General features: G+C 42.2%; 2 protein-coding genes across 3 annotated transcripts in view; both read left to right on the forward strand.

The window, feature by feature from the left end:
- LOC138951739 (uncharacterized) lies at positions 1-10848 on the forward strand. Of its 2 annotated transcripts, none has more exons than XM_070323297.1 (9): positions 1-264; positions 1366-1684; positions 4162-4294; positions 4808-4929; positions 5746-5843; positions 6382-6476; positions 6899-7038; positions 7922-8008; positions 8709-10848. In XM_070323297.1, the coding sequence occupies exons 2-9, from the start codon at positions 1450-1452 to the stop codon at positions 8780-8782; spliced, it is 984 nt and encodes a 327-aa protein (XP_070179398.1). In that variant the 5' UTR covers positions 1-264; positions 1366-1449; the 3' UTR covers positions 8783-10848. The 2 variants fall into 2 exon arrangements, with proteins under 2 accessions (XP_070179398.1, XP_070179397.1); XM_070323296.1 differs by having other exon boundaries at positions 222-434.
- Positions 10849-14333: 3485 nt separating this feature from the next.
- Positions 14334-19275, forward strand: part of LOC138952527 (uncharacterized) — an 8060-nt gene continuing 3118 nt past the window's right edge. Inside the window, exons 1-6 of the mRNA XM_070324212.1 lie at positions 14334-14483; positions 15614-15932; positions 16389-16521; positions 17044-17165; positions 18146-18243; positions 18887-18981. Of these exons, the coding sequence (XP_070180313.1) occupies positions 15698-15932; positions 16389-16521; positions 17044-17165; positions 18146-18243; positions 18887-18981 (683 nt within the window). The 5' untranslated portion in view covers positions 14334-14483; positions 15614-15697. The remainder of the gene's footprint in view (positions 14484-15613; positions 15933-16388; positions 16522-17043; positions 17166-18145; positions 18244-18886; positions 18982-19275) is intronic.

Genomic DNA, 19275 nt, shown 5'->3' on the forward strand with positions numbered 1-19275 from the left:
CACAGTACGTAAACGTCAGGTCATAAACGTAAACAGAGACAAGGCACACCGTGAGACCAAACTGCGCACTGCGTGTGTGTGTCGCTCGCCGCGATCGCTGGTCAGTCTCAGCATTAACAAGATGGCGGCCGGCCGAGCCAACCAGAACGCGTTCTTCGATCGCGCTAAGAGGGCTTGTCCCTTCTGTGTAATATAAGTTCCGAGCTGTGGGTCCTAGCGATCTGAGAGATCTTTAAACCCCGTCAGTCAGTCAGGCCACGCAAGGTAAGGGGCAACATTTTCCTGCGCAGAGTCAGCGGCGCTGCATGCTGCAATAGGGATTATGACGAGTACTTGGCCTGTTTTCTTTTCACGCAACTTGTAGCGGGCTGGGGAAAAAAAAGAATCACCGCTATAATCTGCAGTGCGTCGTCTGTCCTGCTGGCGTTACATAGGTGAGCGCCAGGCCTAACGCAGATTTATCGCGCGACTTCGCGGAGTTGACCGATAGTTGTGTTTACGCTGATGACAAGTGAGGCTAGAGGTTTTAAGTTCGTTCGTTCGTTTGTTTGTTTGTTTGCTTGTCTGTCTGTCTGTCTGTCTGTCTGTCTGTCTGTCTGTCTGTCTGTCTGTCTGTGTCTTTCTGTCTTTCTGCCTGTCTGTCTGTCTGTCTGTCTGTTTGTTTGTTTGTTTGTTTGTTTGTCCTGTCGTTTAGTTTCGATCTCTGTGTGTGCATGGCCCGACTGAAGGATGTTTATACATTAGGTAGCCTACATTTGGAATACAGTTTGGCAGTAGCTTTTAACGCCGGAGACCTGAACGATTACATTACAGGACGGCTCGTGTCAACGTGTCTCACATACTTTATCTTTATTGCCGTCATTACAAAATTCCTTGCCTCGAAAGATGGACCGTTTTGCATAAAAGCTAACCCTTAAATCTCATGCACAATTTAAAAAAAAAAAAATATACTGTTATGCTCGCACAGGACTCGCATCGATACAACCACCGCATTAGAAAATCGAAAGAACGAGCGGTCCGGGTTCTCCGAAACTTGAAAACCGCCTGTAACACCACAGGTTCGTAAGATTCTGCAGACAAACTCGTCAGTCTGGATTTATTTCTTTTAGAGGCTGGAGACCGCAGTCAAAAAAGACAAAAACAAATATGTCGTCTTGGGTCTCCACGATCAGCAAACCAACTACAGTACAACAGATGCCGTCCTCATAGAAACTTCTGACCAGCCGTGTCTTCTCGAAGAACATTTATCCGTCCAAGTTATCTACCACACACGCACAAACAAAAGTCACACACAGCGCAACTGCAAGTCAACAACCTCACTTTGGGAAGAAGAAAAAACCCTCTCTTTTCTGTTCTTCTATATAGATTGGCAAGATCCTAAAAACTGCAGCTTTGCCGTATCTTCTGGCAGGACTTTTCTCTCTACCAACCCACCCTTAAAATTCAAGCATGGGGGACTTGGAGGCTTGGGGCGAGGCGGGCAAACGGTACGAGATCCACGAGGAGACTCTGTCCTGCTTCACCAAGCTAGATGAGCTTGGGACCAAGCCTTTTCAGGACGGCTCGCTGACGCCTGAAGAGGTGAGGGCACAGATCCTGAGAGTCAGCGAGGTGATCGGGGGTCTTCCTGACTTCGAGGGTTCCGAGAGACAGTTCCTTGTGCCGTCACAATCTGGCAACGAAGGTGAAGGAATTTAAGTATAAGCGGCAAATTGTGTATTATTAAGTCCTTCTTAGTTTCACAATTTGTTTACGCTATGCAGGCGCTTCTTGCCCCTGTTAAAGTTCTCGATAAGCTGAATACTATTTTGTTCAGATTTCTCTGGAAAAGGAAGTATTCAAATACAAAAGCCTTTGAAAAAGTTAAACGAAATGTATTGTGTAATGTGGTGGAAGAAGGTGGTATTAACATGATAAACGTCCACGATATGCAGACTTCTTTTTTACTCACATGGGCAGCAAAACTTCAACAACGAAAATATGAACCGTGGACAACGATTCCATTAAGTCTTTATCAGGTATTGGGAAGAAATTTACTTTGTTTTAAAGCCACAACACCACTAAAACTGTTTCAAGGTATTGAATGCATTCGATCAAACTTTTGGAAAGAAGTTCTCTTAAAATGGATCCATAATAAAGCATTGATTTATGAGAGAGAAGATCGCTTTGGTGATCAATGTTTATGGAACAATATAAATGTGATGTATAAAAATAAAAGCTTATATTTTAAAAAATGGATAGAAGCACACTTAGATACGGTGAAAGATATTTGGGATAACGGAGATATGATTCCTTTTAACCAGCTGTGCACAAAGATAGGATACAGTCCCTCTAGATTTTTTGAGTACGGCGCAATGAAGACCGCTGTGCGAGCGCTTGCACTTCGCAAAAACACAGCCAGCCCGCGAGCAGGCGAACACAATAATGACCTTGACACGCGGAACCCTGTGATCACTAACCCTTCCGCGAGAAAGTTTCGCATGCTGATAGTCCAGTCTAAAGCGAGCGAGCCTTGCGCTGTTACATTTTGGTTACATAAATATCAGGTTAAACTAGATCACAATTATTGGCTGTTAGCAAGCGAATGTACAAAAGAAGAAAGATTGAGATTGTTACAATGGAAAATTTTACATAATATTTATCCCACGAATATATTATTAAATAAAATGAAAATTAGAGAAACAAAAGTATGTACATTTTGTAAACACATTGATTATGTTGAACACTTTTTTTGGCAGTGTGAGAAGTTGACGTGCTTTTGGGAAAATGTTGTCCATTATATTTTTAGAAATACAGGATTAAATGTGCACCTCTCAGAACAAGATATCTTGTTTGGTTATCAACCTAATAATATATGCCAAAATAATAAGGTAATTAATCACATTATTTTGATTGCAAAAATGTGTATTAGTAAATATAAGTATGGTGATAGATACGATTTGAATAGTATATTGGAAAATGAAATGTACATTAGAAGATTGTGAGTACTGTATAAGTCGAGACGAGGTGAAGTTTGTTCATGGAACGTTTGATAATTTGAAGAAAAAAAAAAAAAAAAAAAAAAAAAAAAAAAAAAAAAGTATACATTATAAATGATACCACCACCATCATTACCCACCCCCACCCCCCGCCTCTCTCTCTCTCTCTCTCTCTCTCTCTCTCTCTCTCTCTCTCTCTCTCTCTCTCTCTTTCTTCCTCTCTCTCATTCTCTCTCTCTCTCTCTCTCTCTCTCTCTCTCTCTCTCTCTCTCTCTCTCTCTCTCTCTCTCTATCTCTATCTCTCTCTCTCTCTCGTCTGTCTGTTATGTCTTAATGTTGTATATATATATTTATACTTGCCATTTATGATACATGTTGAAGGATGAATGATGATACATTGTAGACGGATGCATGTTACTGATTAAAAGCCCCACAATGATGTGCTTGGCAAATAAAAAAAAATAAAAAAATACAAAAAAAAAAAAAAAAAAGGATGCACCTACCTAAAATGTTGTGGCGGCTTATCTCGATGTACGTAAACGGTGTTAAGTCTTCATGGTGATTGCCTTCGATGTCAGTGGCTCTTATGTGTAATTGAAGCCTTTACACAAAATTTGTTTAATTACTCGTATGAGATATATACCTCGAAACAAAGTTTCTAATTAAATGAGAGACTAGCAAAAAAAAAAAAAAAAAAAAAAAAAAAAAAAAAAAAAAAAAAAAAAAGGTGAGGTTTTGACACATGATGTCGATAAAGGAGTTGATGATGCATGGTTGTTGTAGTGTTTGTGGTTGTGGTACTGCTGCTGGTGACGATGATGGCGATAGTGGTCAAACAATTTGGTCGAAAAATGAGGTCGTTACAGTGCCGCCTCACCTTCTCATCTTTAACTAAAAGTTGGATATGACGTCATCAAATACAATTATCTAAAAAAATTTAAAAAACACGTCTGGGAGTATTATCTGGCATAATTTGTTTGTACAGTTTCACAAAAACCAGTCCAGTCGTTTTCCTTGTAATCGCTCTGCACATACACATACACACAGACACACACATACACACCACCCATGCCTCGATTCCTGGTCAATGTTAAAACATTCAGTCAAAACTTGACTAAATGTAAAAATCAGCTGTTGACATGCGCTCTGACGGATTTTTTTTCCTATTCTTTTTTCTTTCTAGAGGGAGTTCCAGTGTCTGTGTACAAACCTAAGGACCTGAGCAGCGTACCGGCCATTTGGATCTACTTCCATGGCGGAGGACTTGTGATATGCAGCAGAAACACACACTCCACCACGCTCAAGATCCTAGCCAGGTGGATGCTTAGCTATTGACATGAACAACTCATGTCGAAGGACTTGACAGCTTTCATTCCACACAGGGCATCATTTTTGTATGCCATCCTATTGGATCTCACATGCTCTGCTGTTGTTGGCAAAATACGCTTGACCAAAATTATTACCCTATGACTCTGACGCTCAGCTTTCTGATACATGTTGACAGCTAAGCTAGGAAGAACATTGTTTTGCATGTACTACACTGCTAATTAGACACATTCAATCCAAGATGTGACGTTGGAAAACTTTTCTGGCAAATCTGACTTTAGGAAATCCAAGGGACATTCGTTCTTCTGTAACGTAGACGAACCTACACTGAGTTACTTTAAAATGCTCTGCAAATGCAGTAATTATTTAAATGAATGTGAACAAGACAATGAATACCCTACGTTTCTGCGTCACAGTCACAGTTCAGATCAGCGTGTAAGGTATGCCTTGTGTTTCGTAACCTTTTGAATCCTTGTTTTCACCCTTTTGCACTCGCTTTCCAGACGCGCGCGGTGCATTGTGGTAAACGTGGACTACAGACTGGCCCCTGAACACAAGGCCCCCGCCGCTTTTGACGACTGCCGTGACGTCTCCAGATGGGTTTTGCGCAACAAGGTCCTGCTCGGTAAGGGCGAAGGAAAAAGTGCAGTATTAGTAAAGGGATATTTTTAGTGAATGATATTGATTTGTATTTAATGTAAGATGGGCGCAGTGGCGTGGTGGTAAGACGTCGGCCTCCTAATCGGGAGATCGTGAGTTCGTATCCCGGTCCCTGCCGCCTGGTGGGTTAAGAGTGGAGATTTTTCCGATCTCCCAGGTCAACTTATGTGCAGACCTGCTAGTGACTTAACTCCCTTCGTGTGTACACGCAAGCACAAGACCAAGTGCGCACGGAAAAGATCCTGTAATCCATGTCGGAGTTCGGTGGGTTATGGAAACACGAAAATACCCAGCATGCCTACTCAGCGAAAGCTGACTATGCCTCTCAGAGTATAGTTTGGGGAACCCAAATGGGCAAACGAGCTCACACGTAACCAGAAAAATTCTGGAACGCTGAAGAAGAAGAAGAAATTAAGATTAGGTTAGTTAAGTTTGGGTCAGGTTAGTTCAGGTCAGGTAAGCATAGCATGTACACTTTATAATCTGTTAGAGTTTGTTCATTAAGCTCCTTGGGAACGTACAGCAAGCTGCCTTGGAACTAGGCTATATTTCTTTCTTTCTTTCTTCTGTATACATGTTTCATGTTTTCCTATGAAATGGAATTTTGCTGTGCGCAAATAAACAGAAGGTCATCTGTCTGGTGACAAAATATTGTAGCTGGCGGGACATTAGCTGTTGTGTTGTGCAGAACTGTGCAGTGAATAAACCAAACCTGTCACATGACGGCATGAACTGCAATGAATAGCCAGACCTTTCAAGTTATTCATCCAAACATTTTCAGGGGGCCACGCTGACAGCAGTGTGGGGGTGGGAGGCGACAGCTGTGGGGGACACCTTGCAGCCAGCATCACTCATGACGTCACTGATCTGACATTCCAGGTGAGTGTTGTGGTCTCAAAAACTATTTGTTTTAAATTTTTTAAACGTGAGGCATACACTTTCTAAAAATAAATGTCAACAACTTATTTTTTCAACCAAGTTTACATAGGTACGCTTCGGAGGAAACTAATTAAGGCGACAGATTTTTAGACAGATGTTTAGACAGATTTTTAGACAGATTTTTAGACAGATGTTTGGACAGATTTTTAGACAGATGTTTGGACAGATGTTTAGACAGATGTTTAGACAGATGTTTGGACAGATGTTTAGACAGATGTTTAGACAGATGTTTAGACAGATTTTTAGACAGATGTTTAGACAGATGTTTAGACAGATGTTTAGACAGATGTTTAGACAGATTTTTAGACAGATGTTTAGACAGATTTTTAGACAGATGTTTAGACAGATTTTTAGACAGATGTTTAGACAGATTTTTAGACAGATGTTTAGACAGATTTTTGATTTTTAAGACAGATTTTGTAAACGTGTTGTTGAGACAGCTGAGAAAGTTAAGATGCGTGGTGTTTGGTTGATACAGATTCTGGTGTACCCCTTGACAGACCTGACCCTGTCCTCCAAGTCTGCGAAAGAATTTGAAGACACTCCGGGATTCAACAATGCCAGAATGAAATGGTGAGCGTCTGCACACTCTTCTCAACCACTCCTCTTTGCTCTCACAGCCCCACCGACTGTCATACAGACTTACATACACACAGGTTGGCACGGGCAGGCAAGGCAGGCAGGCAGGCAGGCAGGCAGACAGACAGAAACAGAAACTTAACTGGATAACTTAATGGCTACAGTTGTAATGCACGTCTTCATATATCACTAATCTATTCAGGACACACTGAAATGGTGATGTGTTAACATTCACTAGGCTTAGATGAATTAAGATTATCATTGGGTCAATTTCAGCAGAATTGTTGGTGTGCCTGCAAACGATTTCAGATGTGGTGGGGGTGAGTAGAATGTTGTGTCTGCGAAACAAACGGAAGTCCACTTCGTGGATCTTTTGCAAAATAAAACGTGTCACAGTAGATTTTTTTTTTTTTCAGGTACATGGGTCATTTTTTAGCCAACGAGGGACAGAAAACAGACCCTGTGGTATCACCATACCACCGTCCTTCTTTCACCGGCTTGCCTCCCGCTCTCTGCATCATGGCTCAACTAGATCCCCTCAGGGATGATGGATTAGGTACGATAATGATGCTGCTGCTGCAGCTGCTGCTGCTGCTGCTGCTGATGCTGCTGATGGTGATGATGATGATGATGATGATGGTGATGATGATGGTGATGATGATGATGATGATGATGATGGTGATGATGATGGTGATGATGATGATGATGATGATGATGATGGTGATGATGATGATGATGTTGATGATGATGATGATGATGATGATGATGATGATGATGATGATGATGAAGATGATTTGTTTGTTTGTTTGTTTGTTTGCCCTAACGCCCAGCCGACCACGAAGGGCCATATCAGGGCGGTGCTGCTTTGACATATAACGTGCGCCACACTCAAGACAGAAGTCGCAGCACAGGCTTCATGTCTCACCCAGTCACATTATTCTGACACCGGACCAACCAGTCCTAGCACTAACCCCATAATGCCAGACGCCAGGCGGAGCAGCCACTAGATTGCCAATTTTAAAGTCTTAGGTATGACCCGGCCGGGGTTCGAACCCACGACCTCCCGATCACGGGACGGACGCCTTACCACTAGGCCACCGTGCCGGTATGATGATGATGATGATGGTGATGATGGTGATGATGATGATGATGGTGATGATGATGATGATAATGGTGATGATGATAATGCTGCTGCTGCTGCTGCTGCTGCTGCTGCTGCTGCTGCTGATGATGATGATGGAATGTACTTCTGTGTTAAAAGAACAATGTCTTTGGCTCGAACTTGTTTTCTTAGGCATTTTAAGCACTTTACTTTGACAGTCACCTTTTCACAATAAAAGATAATGTTGCAAAGGAAATGTACTAATCACCACCTCTTGCAAAATAATGTTCAAAGACTATATTTCATTGCTAAACTTGCATTTTATTTCTTCTTGAAGCGTACAGCAAGAAGCTGAAAGATGCCGGTGTTCCGACAGATGTGCTGGTAGTGAAAGGAGCGCCCCACATGTTCTATCAAATGCCAGGTAAGAGACCCACCCACTGAGACACGGAGCGTAACCTCTCCATCTTATCAGGGACAACTCAGTTAGTCACATTGAACTTGATAGAGTGGTATTCTGACTTGAGGACAGCATATGGTGTTTTTGTACTCTCATTAGATGTCAATGGGATTCATTTTCTTGAGCAAATTTTCCGAAATTGCCATACGAGTTTTGGTAAGTTTTGAAAGTTTAGGAAAGTACTTTGATGTCATCTTTCCTACACTGTAAATAAATGTGGCAGCTCTGCCGAAATGACGACAACGTTTTCGGCGATCTGAAATAAAATTAGGGTATTTCACCGTCTGACTCTCTCTGATCATTTCATTTTGACTTTGTCTTGAATGCTGCATCTAGCGGTTTCGTACGTACAGATTCCAGTGTACAGAACGTTTGGCTAAATTGTCCTTACTCAGCTGCTCAGAGTAAGATTTGGATGTGTCGGATAAAGTGTTATCACTGTTTATGTATGTGCAAAGACTTCTTTTCTATGTAAGCTTAATTTCCACCAAAATCTAATTATTTCCCGGACCTCTCCTTTGGTCCATTCACTAAGCGTGCTTAAAAATGTTGTCCAATTTCAGGGGAGCTGTGCATTTTAAATTCCCCGACGCTTGAAGAGAACAATCATGTGAAGTTGTCATCTTTCAGCTGCAACTTACCGATGCTTGCTGTTTATTTTCAGCGCATTTTCAGCAGCTGAACAAAGAGGCTTTCAAAAAGACGGTCGACTTTATCCAGCAGTTCCAACAGGAATAGCCACAGGGACAAGAGTCTAGAACTCTTTTTTTAAAAGCAGTCTGTGCGCCAGTACGATCACACACACGCGCGCACACACACTCACGCACACCCACACGCACTCACGCACGCCGCTCACTGACACACGCTCACGCAAACGCGCGCACGCATACACACACACACGGACGCACGCACGCACGCACGCACGCACGTACACGCACCCGCACACACACACGCGCACAAAACACACACACACACACACACACACACAAATAGACACTGCGCTCATATACATATAGATTAAGCAGAAAATCCCTAGAGAACATGTATAAATCATTCATATTGCCAAGTATTGATTACGCAGACGTTGTATGGGATAATTGCACTACCGGATTGGCAGATGAATTAGAAGGTCTTCACTTAGAGGCAATACGAATTATTATTGGAACAGTTCGAGGAACAAGTCACCGAAAATTATATCAAGAATCGGGTTTTACTACACTCTCTGAACGACGCAAACGCCATAAATTAATATTATTTCATAAAATTGTTCATAACAAAGTTCCCCCTTATTTAAGTGCTGAACTCCCACCTCTCGTATCTGCAGAAAACCCGTATCACAGGAGACGCCCATTAGAACGCAAGATTCCATCGTATAAAACAGAATTGTATAAATCATCGTTTTTCCCATCAACAACACATCTATGGAATGCCTTGCCTGATGAAATCAAACTTATCGAATCCATAAGCCAATTTAAAAGATATTTAACTGCTAACGATCCAGTTGTGCCACCGTATTTTTATATTGGAGAACGACAGGTCCAAGTGATTCACAGTAAATTAAGGTTAGGCATGACTGATTTAAACCAGCACCTAGTCGATAGGCATTTGAGCAATAATCCAGCGTGTGCCTGTGGCCACGCATCAGAAGACGTAAAACACTTTCTTTTAGATTGCCCTCAATACGATAGAGACCGAACCAGAACAATAAGTACTCTCCCCACTGATCAAATTACGATATCAACACTCTTCTTTGGTGATGCAAGTTTGTCAAAAGAATTCAATGAATCTGTTTTTGATAAAGTCCAGGAATATATTATTTCAACTGGCCGACTTGGGGCAAAACGAATTTGAGTGCAGTATGCCCCATTCATTATAGATAATTTAAGTCTAAATTTAATTAAGAAGTTATAGCGATTGTTATTGGTATATGCAATTGTGATGTATACTTATGTACTCTCTCCCTCTCTCTCTTTCTCTCTCGCTTACTCTCCCTCGCTTACTCTCTCTCTCTCCCTCTCCTTTCCTCTCTCTCTTTCCCTTTTATATTCTTTGTTCATTCTATTGTCGTGTCCTGTCTCCATTAGGCAAAAAAAAAAATTGTCTGTTTAGGGTAACCCGACCGACCCTATCGATTTGGCGCCGACCCAAAAACTTTTTTTTGATTTCAAAAAGAAAAAAAAGAGGTAAAAATGCTAAAAAGAGACATTTGGCGTTTCTTTCTCTCCCTTTCTCTCTGTTTTATTTATACGTTAGTTTTGAAACATGTATTCATCAAATATAAGAAGTGAATGTTCAGCCAACATAGCATTTACAAAAAAAACAACAAAAAAAACACACAAAAAAACGTACCTACCTACCGACCCTACTTTTTTTGGTCATGTTACCCTAAACAGACAATTTTTTTTTTTGGCCTTATGCCTTTGCTTTTTGTCAAATATGTATTACTACATTACCTTGTGATACGTCCCCCACAAAGGGACTTTGCTCTGTAAATCTCGGTCCTCCTTGAGGAGGGTCTGATGCTCCCAATATGCTGTCTGTGAAGGGACACTTATTTCTCTCTCTTTCTCTGCTTAGAGATTTTAACAAATCTCAGAAGAAAGTCTCTGCTGACTTTCAATTGTTTCTTTCACAATTTCTGATATATATATATATATGTATGTTTGCACATTTTGTTTGTTTCTCGTTTGTTTTGGTTTAAAAAGTACTTGTCGAAGTCTCGTCGCAAGTTATCGTAATCAATATGTTAAATTCTCTTCAGTTTGATTTTTGTTTCAATAAAAAGAAAGGAACAAGCTAGTAAACGTTTTTGTCTGGTGGTTTTAAACTCTCCCTCCCCCTCTTCCCCCCCCCCCCCCATCCCGTCTCTCTCTCTCTCTCTCTCTCTCTCTCTCTCTCTCTCTATTTTCGTGCGCAGTGCATCTGTCTGTGTGTGTGTGTGTGTGTGTGTGTGTGTGTGTGTGTGTGTGTGTGTGTGCGTGTGTATGTGTGTGTGTGTGTGTGTGTGTACATGTGTGTCAGTGTCTATCTGTCAATCTGTCCGAATGTCTATCTGTGTGTGTGTGTGTGTGTGTGTGTGTGTGTGTGTGTGTGTGTGTCTGTCTCTCTGTCTGTCTGTCTGTCTCTCTGTCTGTCTGGTGAAATGTAATTAGCTACACGGTGTGTGACTCGTGGTGATTACACAGTGTCCGTGAGGTAACTGGACAAATAATAAAAATATCCAAAGTAAACACTCTTTAACGAGTGGCTGACATGTATTGTTTATAACAGTGCAAAACAAGTCTATTGAGGTCAAGGCAAGGGAAACTCAGGCCGACTTTATTTAAACGCATCGCAACACAACTTATCTGCGTGAAGCCTTGTTGTTGAACAGATTATATGACTGTTATGAACGTGACAAGTTTGGTCATCGTGAATTAGTCTATTCAAATCACACTGAACTTGAAAGATGACCTTCTGTGCATTGCATACAAAGTAACAGCCACTATTCATTTTCAGTGCTTGTTTTTCTGACCTAATGTTTGTCACATCATTTTAATTTTAATTTAATTTAATTTTAATTTAATTTAATTTACGAGGATTTATATCGCGCACGTATCTCACCACACAAGGCGACTTCAAGGCGCATGTTACCTATTACTGCCGTGTGAGATGGAATTTTTTACACAATATATCACGCATTCACATCGGCCATCGGCCAGTAGATCAACAGCCTATAGGCGCTGCATCCACCTTTCACGGCCTATTATTCCAGGTCACACGGGTGTTTTGGTGGAAATTTTTATCTACGCCTATACAATTTTGCCAGGAAAGACCCTTTTGTCAATCGGGGGATCTTTAACGTGCATACCCCAATGTAGTGTACACGAAGGGACCTCGGTTTATCGTCTCATCCGAAAGACACCAGCAAGCGTATCATAATCGAAGACTGGGTGGCCGAGTGGTAACGCACTTGTGCTCGGAAGCGAGAGGTTGCGAGTTCGACCCTGGGTCAGGGCGTTAGCAATTTTCTCCCCCCCCCCCCCCCCCCTTTCCTAACCTAGGTGGTGGGTTCAAGTGCTAGTCTTTCGGATGAGACGAAAAACCGAGGTCCCTTCTGATTTAAACATTTGTTTGCTTACAAAATGACGCTTTTCTAAATTACAAAAGTATTTTGATACCTTTTCACCTTCAGCTGCCCATCTTGCTTTACTTTGAATTAATACACCGTTCATTTTTTCTTTTCTCAAATTGGCAAGTTTTTCTGTAATTTCTTGCATTTCTTGCTTTTCCTCTTTTGTAATAATTGTGGGTTTTTTGTAAGGTAAATAGTTCTTTCTCTAATTGCTTTTCCTTCATATTATCTTCTTTTTTCTTTTTTTGAACTATATTCCATTGTTTTTTTCCTTATTTCCATGATCAAAGTGTCCAAAAACAATTGGTCCGATATTGTCATGTGTAGTTGTTCTATTGGGATGCCTTCCACTTTGTCTCTTTCATAGACTAGTGCTGCGTATTGTTCTTTTACCCTCTTTATTACTGTGTTTACCTCTTCAACGTATTTCAATTCTTTTAAAAGCGAGGAGTTGAATTTCCAAAAGCTACTACTCTTTTTTTCATGTGAAAACTCAAGTTTCATTGTAACAGGAGAGTGGTCACTTCTGTAACTAAGTAATATGTCAGAGAGAGAGAGAGAGAGAGAGAGAGAGAGAGAGAGAGAGAGAGAGAGAGAGAGAGAGAGAGAGAGAGAGAGAGAGAGAGAGAGAGAGAGAGAGAGAGAGAGAGAGAGAGAGAGAGAGAGAGAGAGAATGTATATGTGCGTGAGTTCAAGTTTGTGTGTAGGGCCTATGTCAGTTTGTGTGTGAATGAGTGTGTGTGTGTGTGTGTGTGTGTGTGTGTGTGTGTGTGTGTGTGTCTGTGTGTGTGTGTATGCGTGTGTGACTTGGGTGTGTGTGTGTGTGTTAGAGAGAGAGAGAGAGAGAGAGAGAGAGAGAGAGAGAGAGAGAGAGAGAGAGAATGTAGTGTATGTGCGTGTGCGTGAGTTTGTGTGTAGGGCCTATGTTTGTGTGTGAACGAGTGTGTATGTGTGTGTGTGTGTGTGTGTGTGTGTGTGCATGTGTGTGTGTGTGTGACTTGGGGGGTGTATGTGTGTGAATGTGTGTGTGAGAGAGCGAGAGAGCGAGACTGAGAGAGAGAGTCGGAGTCGGAAATTTTATTTGTTAGGCCTCCGGCCCATAACAAGATTGGTGACACATAATACAAGCGCTTTCTATATACCGAAGCATGCACGATCGCGCAAAGTTCTCGCAACTGGAAGTCCGATAGAGAGTCCACTGCATTTGTCAGAGTCAGGAATACCTTGACTCACACTGCACACCAATACCATTCATCACTACGCGAGACACTATTCTCAGATCTTCTTTGTACAACTCAGCGTACCGATCTTTGCTGATCGGGGGCAATGTCCGAAGACGCGACATGGCATGTTTCTGAATCTTGGTCATGCTGTCTGACTGATCGAAGAACCAGCGTTTACGATATGTGTTGAAATCATACATGAGCACAACATCATCACTTTTGCAGTACAAACTCTGGGTGCCAATATGTTGTTCAAATACAACAGTATCAAAAGATTCATTTCTTCTTCTCAGTATCGCGGAGAAGTCTTTGTTTACGGCGGTCTCTCAGTTCATGAGAGAGAGAGAGAGAGAGAGAGAGAGGAGAGACAGAGAGAGAGAGAGAGAGAGAGAGAGAGAGAGACGGAGAGCGGATTTGTCCTTCGCTGGGGGTATACAGTGCCTTGGCATTGCACTTCTACTTAACTTTTATGTTGTTGTATACAGCAGGCAAACACTTTGAAGTGCCGAACACTTGTTGCAATGATTTCACAGTAAAAATGACTGTGCCGTAAAACGCAATCAGTCTCAGTCAGACTTCTGTCTTATGGGTGGCGCATGTTAAATGTCTAAAAGCACCGTCTTTGAAATAATCCTCGTGGTTGACAAGGACGTTAAACCTCAAAAGATCGATTGATTGCTTGTGTTGCATTTCAAAAGTTGGCACACACAAAATGATGATTGAACACATAACAAAGAGAAAAACTAATGGTCACAGATCTATTGATGCGGCTAAAGTTATACATCAGCAAATCCTTACTACCGGTAAATTAGTAAGTAAATGGACCTGCTTTTATTCACACAGTACGTAAACGTCAGGTCATAAACGTAAACAGAGACAAGGCACACCGTGAGACCAAACTGCGCACTGCGTGTGTGTGTCGCTCGCCGCGATCGCTGGTCAGTCTCAGCATTAACAAGATGGCGGCCGGCCGAGCCAACCAGAACGCGTTCTTCGATCGCGCTAAGAGGGCTTGTCCCTTCTGTGTAATATAAGTTCCGAGCTGTGGGTCCTAGCGATCTGAGAGATCTTTAAACCCCGTCAGTCAGTCAGGCCACGCAAGGTAAGGGGCAACATATTCCTGCGCAGAGTCAGCGGCGCTGCATGCTGCAATAGGGATTATGACGAGTACTTGGCCTGTTTTCTTTTCACGCAACGTGTAGCGGGCTGGGGAAGAAAAAAAGAATCACCTCTATAATCTGCAGTTGTCGTCTGTCCAGCTGGCGTTACATAGGTGAGCGCCAGGCCTAACGCAGATTTATCGCGCGACTTCGCGGAGTTGACCGATAGTTGTGTTTACGCTGATGACAAGTGAGGCTAGAGGTTTTAAGTTCGTTCGTTCGTTTGTTTGTTTGTTTCTTTGTCTTTCTGTCTTTCTGCCTATCTATCTGTCTGTCTGTCTGTCTTTCTGCCAATCTATCTGTCTGTCTTTCTGTCTTTCTGCCTATCTATCTGTCTGTCTTTCTGTCTTTCTGTTTGTTTGTTTGTTTGTTTGTTTGTCCTGTCGTTTAGTTTCGATCTCTGTGTGTGCATGGCCCGACTGAAGGATGTTTATACATTAGGTAGCCTACATTTGGAATACAGTTTGGCAGTAGCTTTTAACGCCGGAGACCTGAACGATTACATTACAGGACGGCTCGTGTCAACGTGTCTCACATACTTTATCTTTATTGCCGTCATTACAAAATTCCTTGCCTCGAAAGATGGACCGTTTTGCATAAAAGCTAACCCTTAAATCTCATGCACAATTTCAAAAAAAAAAAAAAATACTGTTATGCTCGCACAGGACTCGCATCGATACAACTGTCGCAGCCACCGCATTAGAAAATCGAAAGAACGAGCGGTCCGGGTTCTCCGAAACTTGAAAACCGCCTGTAACACCACAGGTTCGTAAGATTCTGCAGACAAACTCGTCAGTCTGGATTTATTTCTTTTAGAGGCTGGAGACCGCAGTCAAAAAAGACAAAAACAAATATGTCGTCTTGGGTCTCCACGATCAGCAAACCAACTACAGTACAACAGATGCCGTCCTCATAGAAACTTCTGACCAGCCGTGTCTTCTCGAAGAACATTTATCCGTCCAAGTTATCTACCACACACGCACAAACAAAAGTCACACACAGCGCAACTGCAAGTCAACAACCTCACTTTGGGAAGAAGAAAAAACCCTCTCTTTTCTGTTCTTCTATATAGATTGGCAAGATCCTAAAAACTGCAGCTTTGCCGTATCTTCTGGCAGGACTTTTCTCTCTACCAACCCACCCTTAAAATTCAAGCATGGGGGACTTGGAGGCTTGGGGCGAGGCGGGCAAACGGTACGAGATCCACGAGGAGACTCTGTCCTGCTTCACCAAGCTAGATGAGCTTGGGACCAAGCCTTTTCAGGACGGCTCGCTGACGCCTGAAGAGGTGAGGGCACAGATCCTGAGAGTCAGCGAGGTGATCGGGGGTCTTCCTGACTTCGAGGGTTCCGAGAGACAGTTCCTTGTGCCGTCACAATCTGGCAACGAAGGTGAGGTTTTGACACATGATGCCGATAAAGGAGTTGATGATGCATGGTTGTTGTAGTGTTTGTGGTTGTGGTACTGCTGCTGGTGACGATGATGGCGATAGTGGTCAAACAATTTGGTCGAAAAATGAGGTCGTTACAGTGCCGCCTCACCTTCTCATCTTTAACTAAAAGTTGGATATGACGTCATCAAATACAATTATCTAAAAAAATTTAAAAAACACGTCTGGGAGTATTATCTGGCATAATTTGTTTGTACAGTTTCACAAAAACCAGTCCAGTCGTTTTCCTTGTAATCGCTCTGCACATACACATACACACAGACACACACATACACACCACCCATGCCTCGATTCCTGGTCAATGTTAAAACATTCAGTCAAAACTTGACTAAATGTAAAAATCAGCTGTTGACATGCGCTCTGACGGATTTTTTTTCCTATTCTTTTTTCTTTCTAGAGGGAGTTCCAGTGTCCGTGTACAAACCTAAGGACCTGAGCAGCGTACCGGCCATTTGGATCTACTTCCATGGCGGAGGACTTGTGATATGCAGCAGAAACACACACTCCACCATGCTCAAGATCCTAGCCAGGTGGATGCTTAGCTATTGACATCAGTGAACAACTCATGTCGAAGGACTTGACAGCTTTCATTCCACACAGGGCATCATTTTTGTATGCCATCCTATTGGATCTCACATGCTCTGCTGTTGTTGGCAAAATACGCTTGACCAAAATTATTACTCTATGACTCTGACGCGCAGCTTTCTGATACATGTTGACAGCTAAGCTAGGAAGAACATTGTTTTGCATGTACTACACTGCTAATTAGACACATTCAATCCAAGAGGTCACGTTGGAAAACTTTTTTCGCAAATCTGACTTTAGGAAATCCAAGGGACATTCGTTCCTCCGTAACGTAGACGAACCTACACTGAGTTACTTTAAAATGCTCTGCAAATGCGGTAATTATTTAAATGAATGTGATCAAGACAATGAATAGCCTACCCTACGTTTCTGCGTCACAGTCCCAGTTCAGATCAGCGTGTAAGGTATGCCTTGTGTTTCGTAACCTTTTGAATCCTTGTTTTCACCCTTTTGCACTCGCTTTCCAGACGCGCGCGGTGCATTGTGGTAAACGTGGACTACAGACTGGCCCCTGAACACAAGGCCCCCGCCGCTTTTGACGACTGCCGTGACGTCTCCAGATGGGTTTTGCGCAACAAGGTCCTGCTCGGTAAGTGCGAAGGAAAAAGTGCAGTATTAGTAAAGGGATATTTTTAGTGAATGATATTGATTTGTATTTAATGTAAGATGGGCGCAGTGGCGTGGTGGTAAGACGTCGGCCTCCTAATCGGGAGGTCGTGAGTTCGTATCCCGGTCCCTGCCGCCTGGTGGGTTAAGAGTGGAGATTTTTCCGATCTCCCAGGTCAACTTATGTGCAGACCTGCTAGTGACTTAACTCCCTTCGTGTGTACACGCAAGCACAAGACCAAGTGCGCACGGAAAAGATCCTGTAATCCATGTCGGAGTTCGGTGGGTTATGGAAACACGAAAATACCCAGCATGCCTACTCAGCGAAAGCTGACTATGCTCTCAGAGTATAGTTTGGGGAACCCAAATGGGCAAACGAGCTCACACGTAACCAGAAAAATTCTGGAACGCTGAAGAAGAAGAAGAAATTAAGATTAGGTTAGTTAAGTTTAGGTCAGGTTAGTTCAGGTCAGGTAAGAATAGCATGTACACTTTATAATCTGTTAGATTTTGTTCATTAAGCTCCTTGGGAACGTACAGCAAGCTGCCTTGGAACTAGGCTATATTTCTTTCTTTCTTTCTTCTGTATACATGTTTCATGTTTTCCTATGAAATGGAATTTTGCTGTGCGCAAATAAACAGAAGGTCATCTGTCTGGTGACAAAATATTGTAGCTGGCGGGACATTGGATTGGATTGGATTGGATTGGATAAGATTTACAGTCCAGTGAAGTTACCCTCATGGAAATTCGGGCTGCTTTCTCCCTGGGGAAAGCGAGCTGCCATACATACGGCGCTACCCATATTTTTTATTTTTTTCCTGCATGCGTGTATTCATGTTTCCTGAGACTTAATGCCGTGTGTTGTGCAGAACTGTGCTGTGAATAAACCAAACCTGTCACATGACGGCATGAACTGCAATGAATAGCCAGACCTTTCAAGTTATTCATCCAAACATGTTCAGGGGGCCACGCTGACAGCAGTGTGGGGGTGGGAGGCGACAGCTGTGGGGGACACCTTGCAGCCAGCATCACTCATGACGTCACTGATCTGACATTCCAGGTGAGTGTTGTGGTCTCAAAAACTATTTGTTTTAAATTTTTTAAACGTGAGGCATACACTTTCTAAAAATAAATGTCAACAACTTATTTTTTCAACCAAGTTTACATAGGTACGCTTCGAAGGAAACTAATTAAGGCGACAGATTTTTAGACAGATGTTTAGACAGATTTTTAGACAGATTTTTAGACAGATGTTTGGACAGATTTTTAGACAGATGTTTGGACAGATGTTTAGACAGATGACACAGATGTTTAGACAGATGTTTGGACAGATTTTTAGACAGATGTTTGGACAGATTTTTAGACAGATGTTTAGACAGATGTTTAGACAGATTTTTAGACAGATTTTTAGACAGATGTTTAGACAGATGTTTAGACAGATTTTTAGACAGATGTTTAGACAGATGTTTAGACAGATTTTTAGACAGATGTTTGGACAGATGTTTAGACAGATTTTTAGACAGATGTTTAGACAGATGTTTAGACAGATGTTTAGACAGATTTTTAGACAGATGTTTAGACAGATGTTTAGACAGATGTTTAGACAGATTTTTAGACAGATTTTTGATTTTTAAGACAGATTTTGTAAACGTGTTGTTGAGACAGCTGAGAAAGTTAAGATGCGTGGTGTTTGGTTGATACAGATTCTGGTGTACCCCTTGACAGACCTGACCCTGTCCTCCAAGTCTGCGAAAGAATTTGAAGACACTCCGGGATTCAACAATGCCAGAATGAAATGGTGAACGTCTGCACACTCTTCTCAACCACTCCTCTTTGCTCTCACAGCCCCACCGACTGTCATACAGACTTACATACACACAGGTTGGCAGGCAGGCAAGGCAGGCAGGCAGGCAGGCAGGCAGACAGACAGAAACAGAAACTTAACTGGATAACTTAATGGCTACAGTTGTAATGCACGTCTTCATAGATCACTAATCTATTCAGGACACACTGAAATGGTGATGTGTTAACATTCACTAGGCTTAGATGAATTAAGATTATCATTGGGTCAATTTCAGCAGAATTGTTGGTG

Source organism: Littorina saxatilis, linkage group LG17 (genome assembly GCF_037325665.1).
Source record: "Littorina saxatilis isolate snail1 linkage group LG17, US_GU_Lsax_2.0, whole genome shotgun sequence".
In the NCBI taxonomy this organism is placed as follows: domain Eukaryota; kingdom Metazoa; phylum Mollusca; class Gastropoda; order Littorinimorpha; family Littorinidae; genus Littorina; species Littorina saxatilis.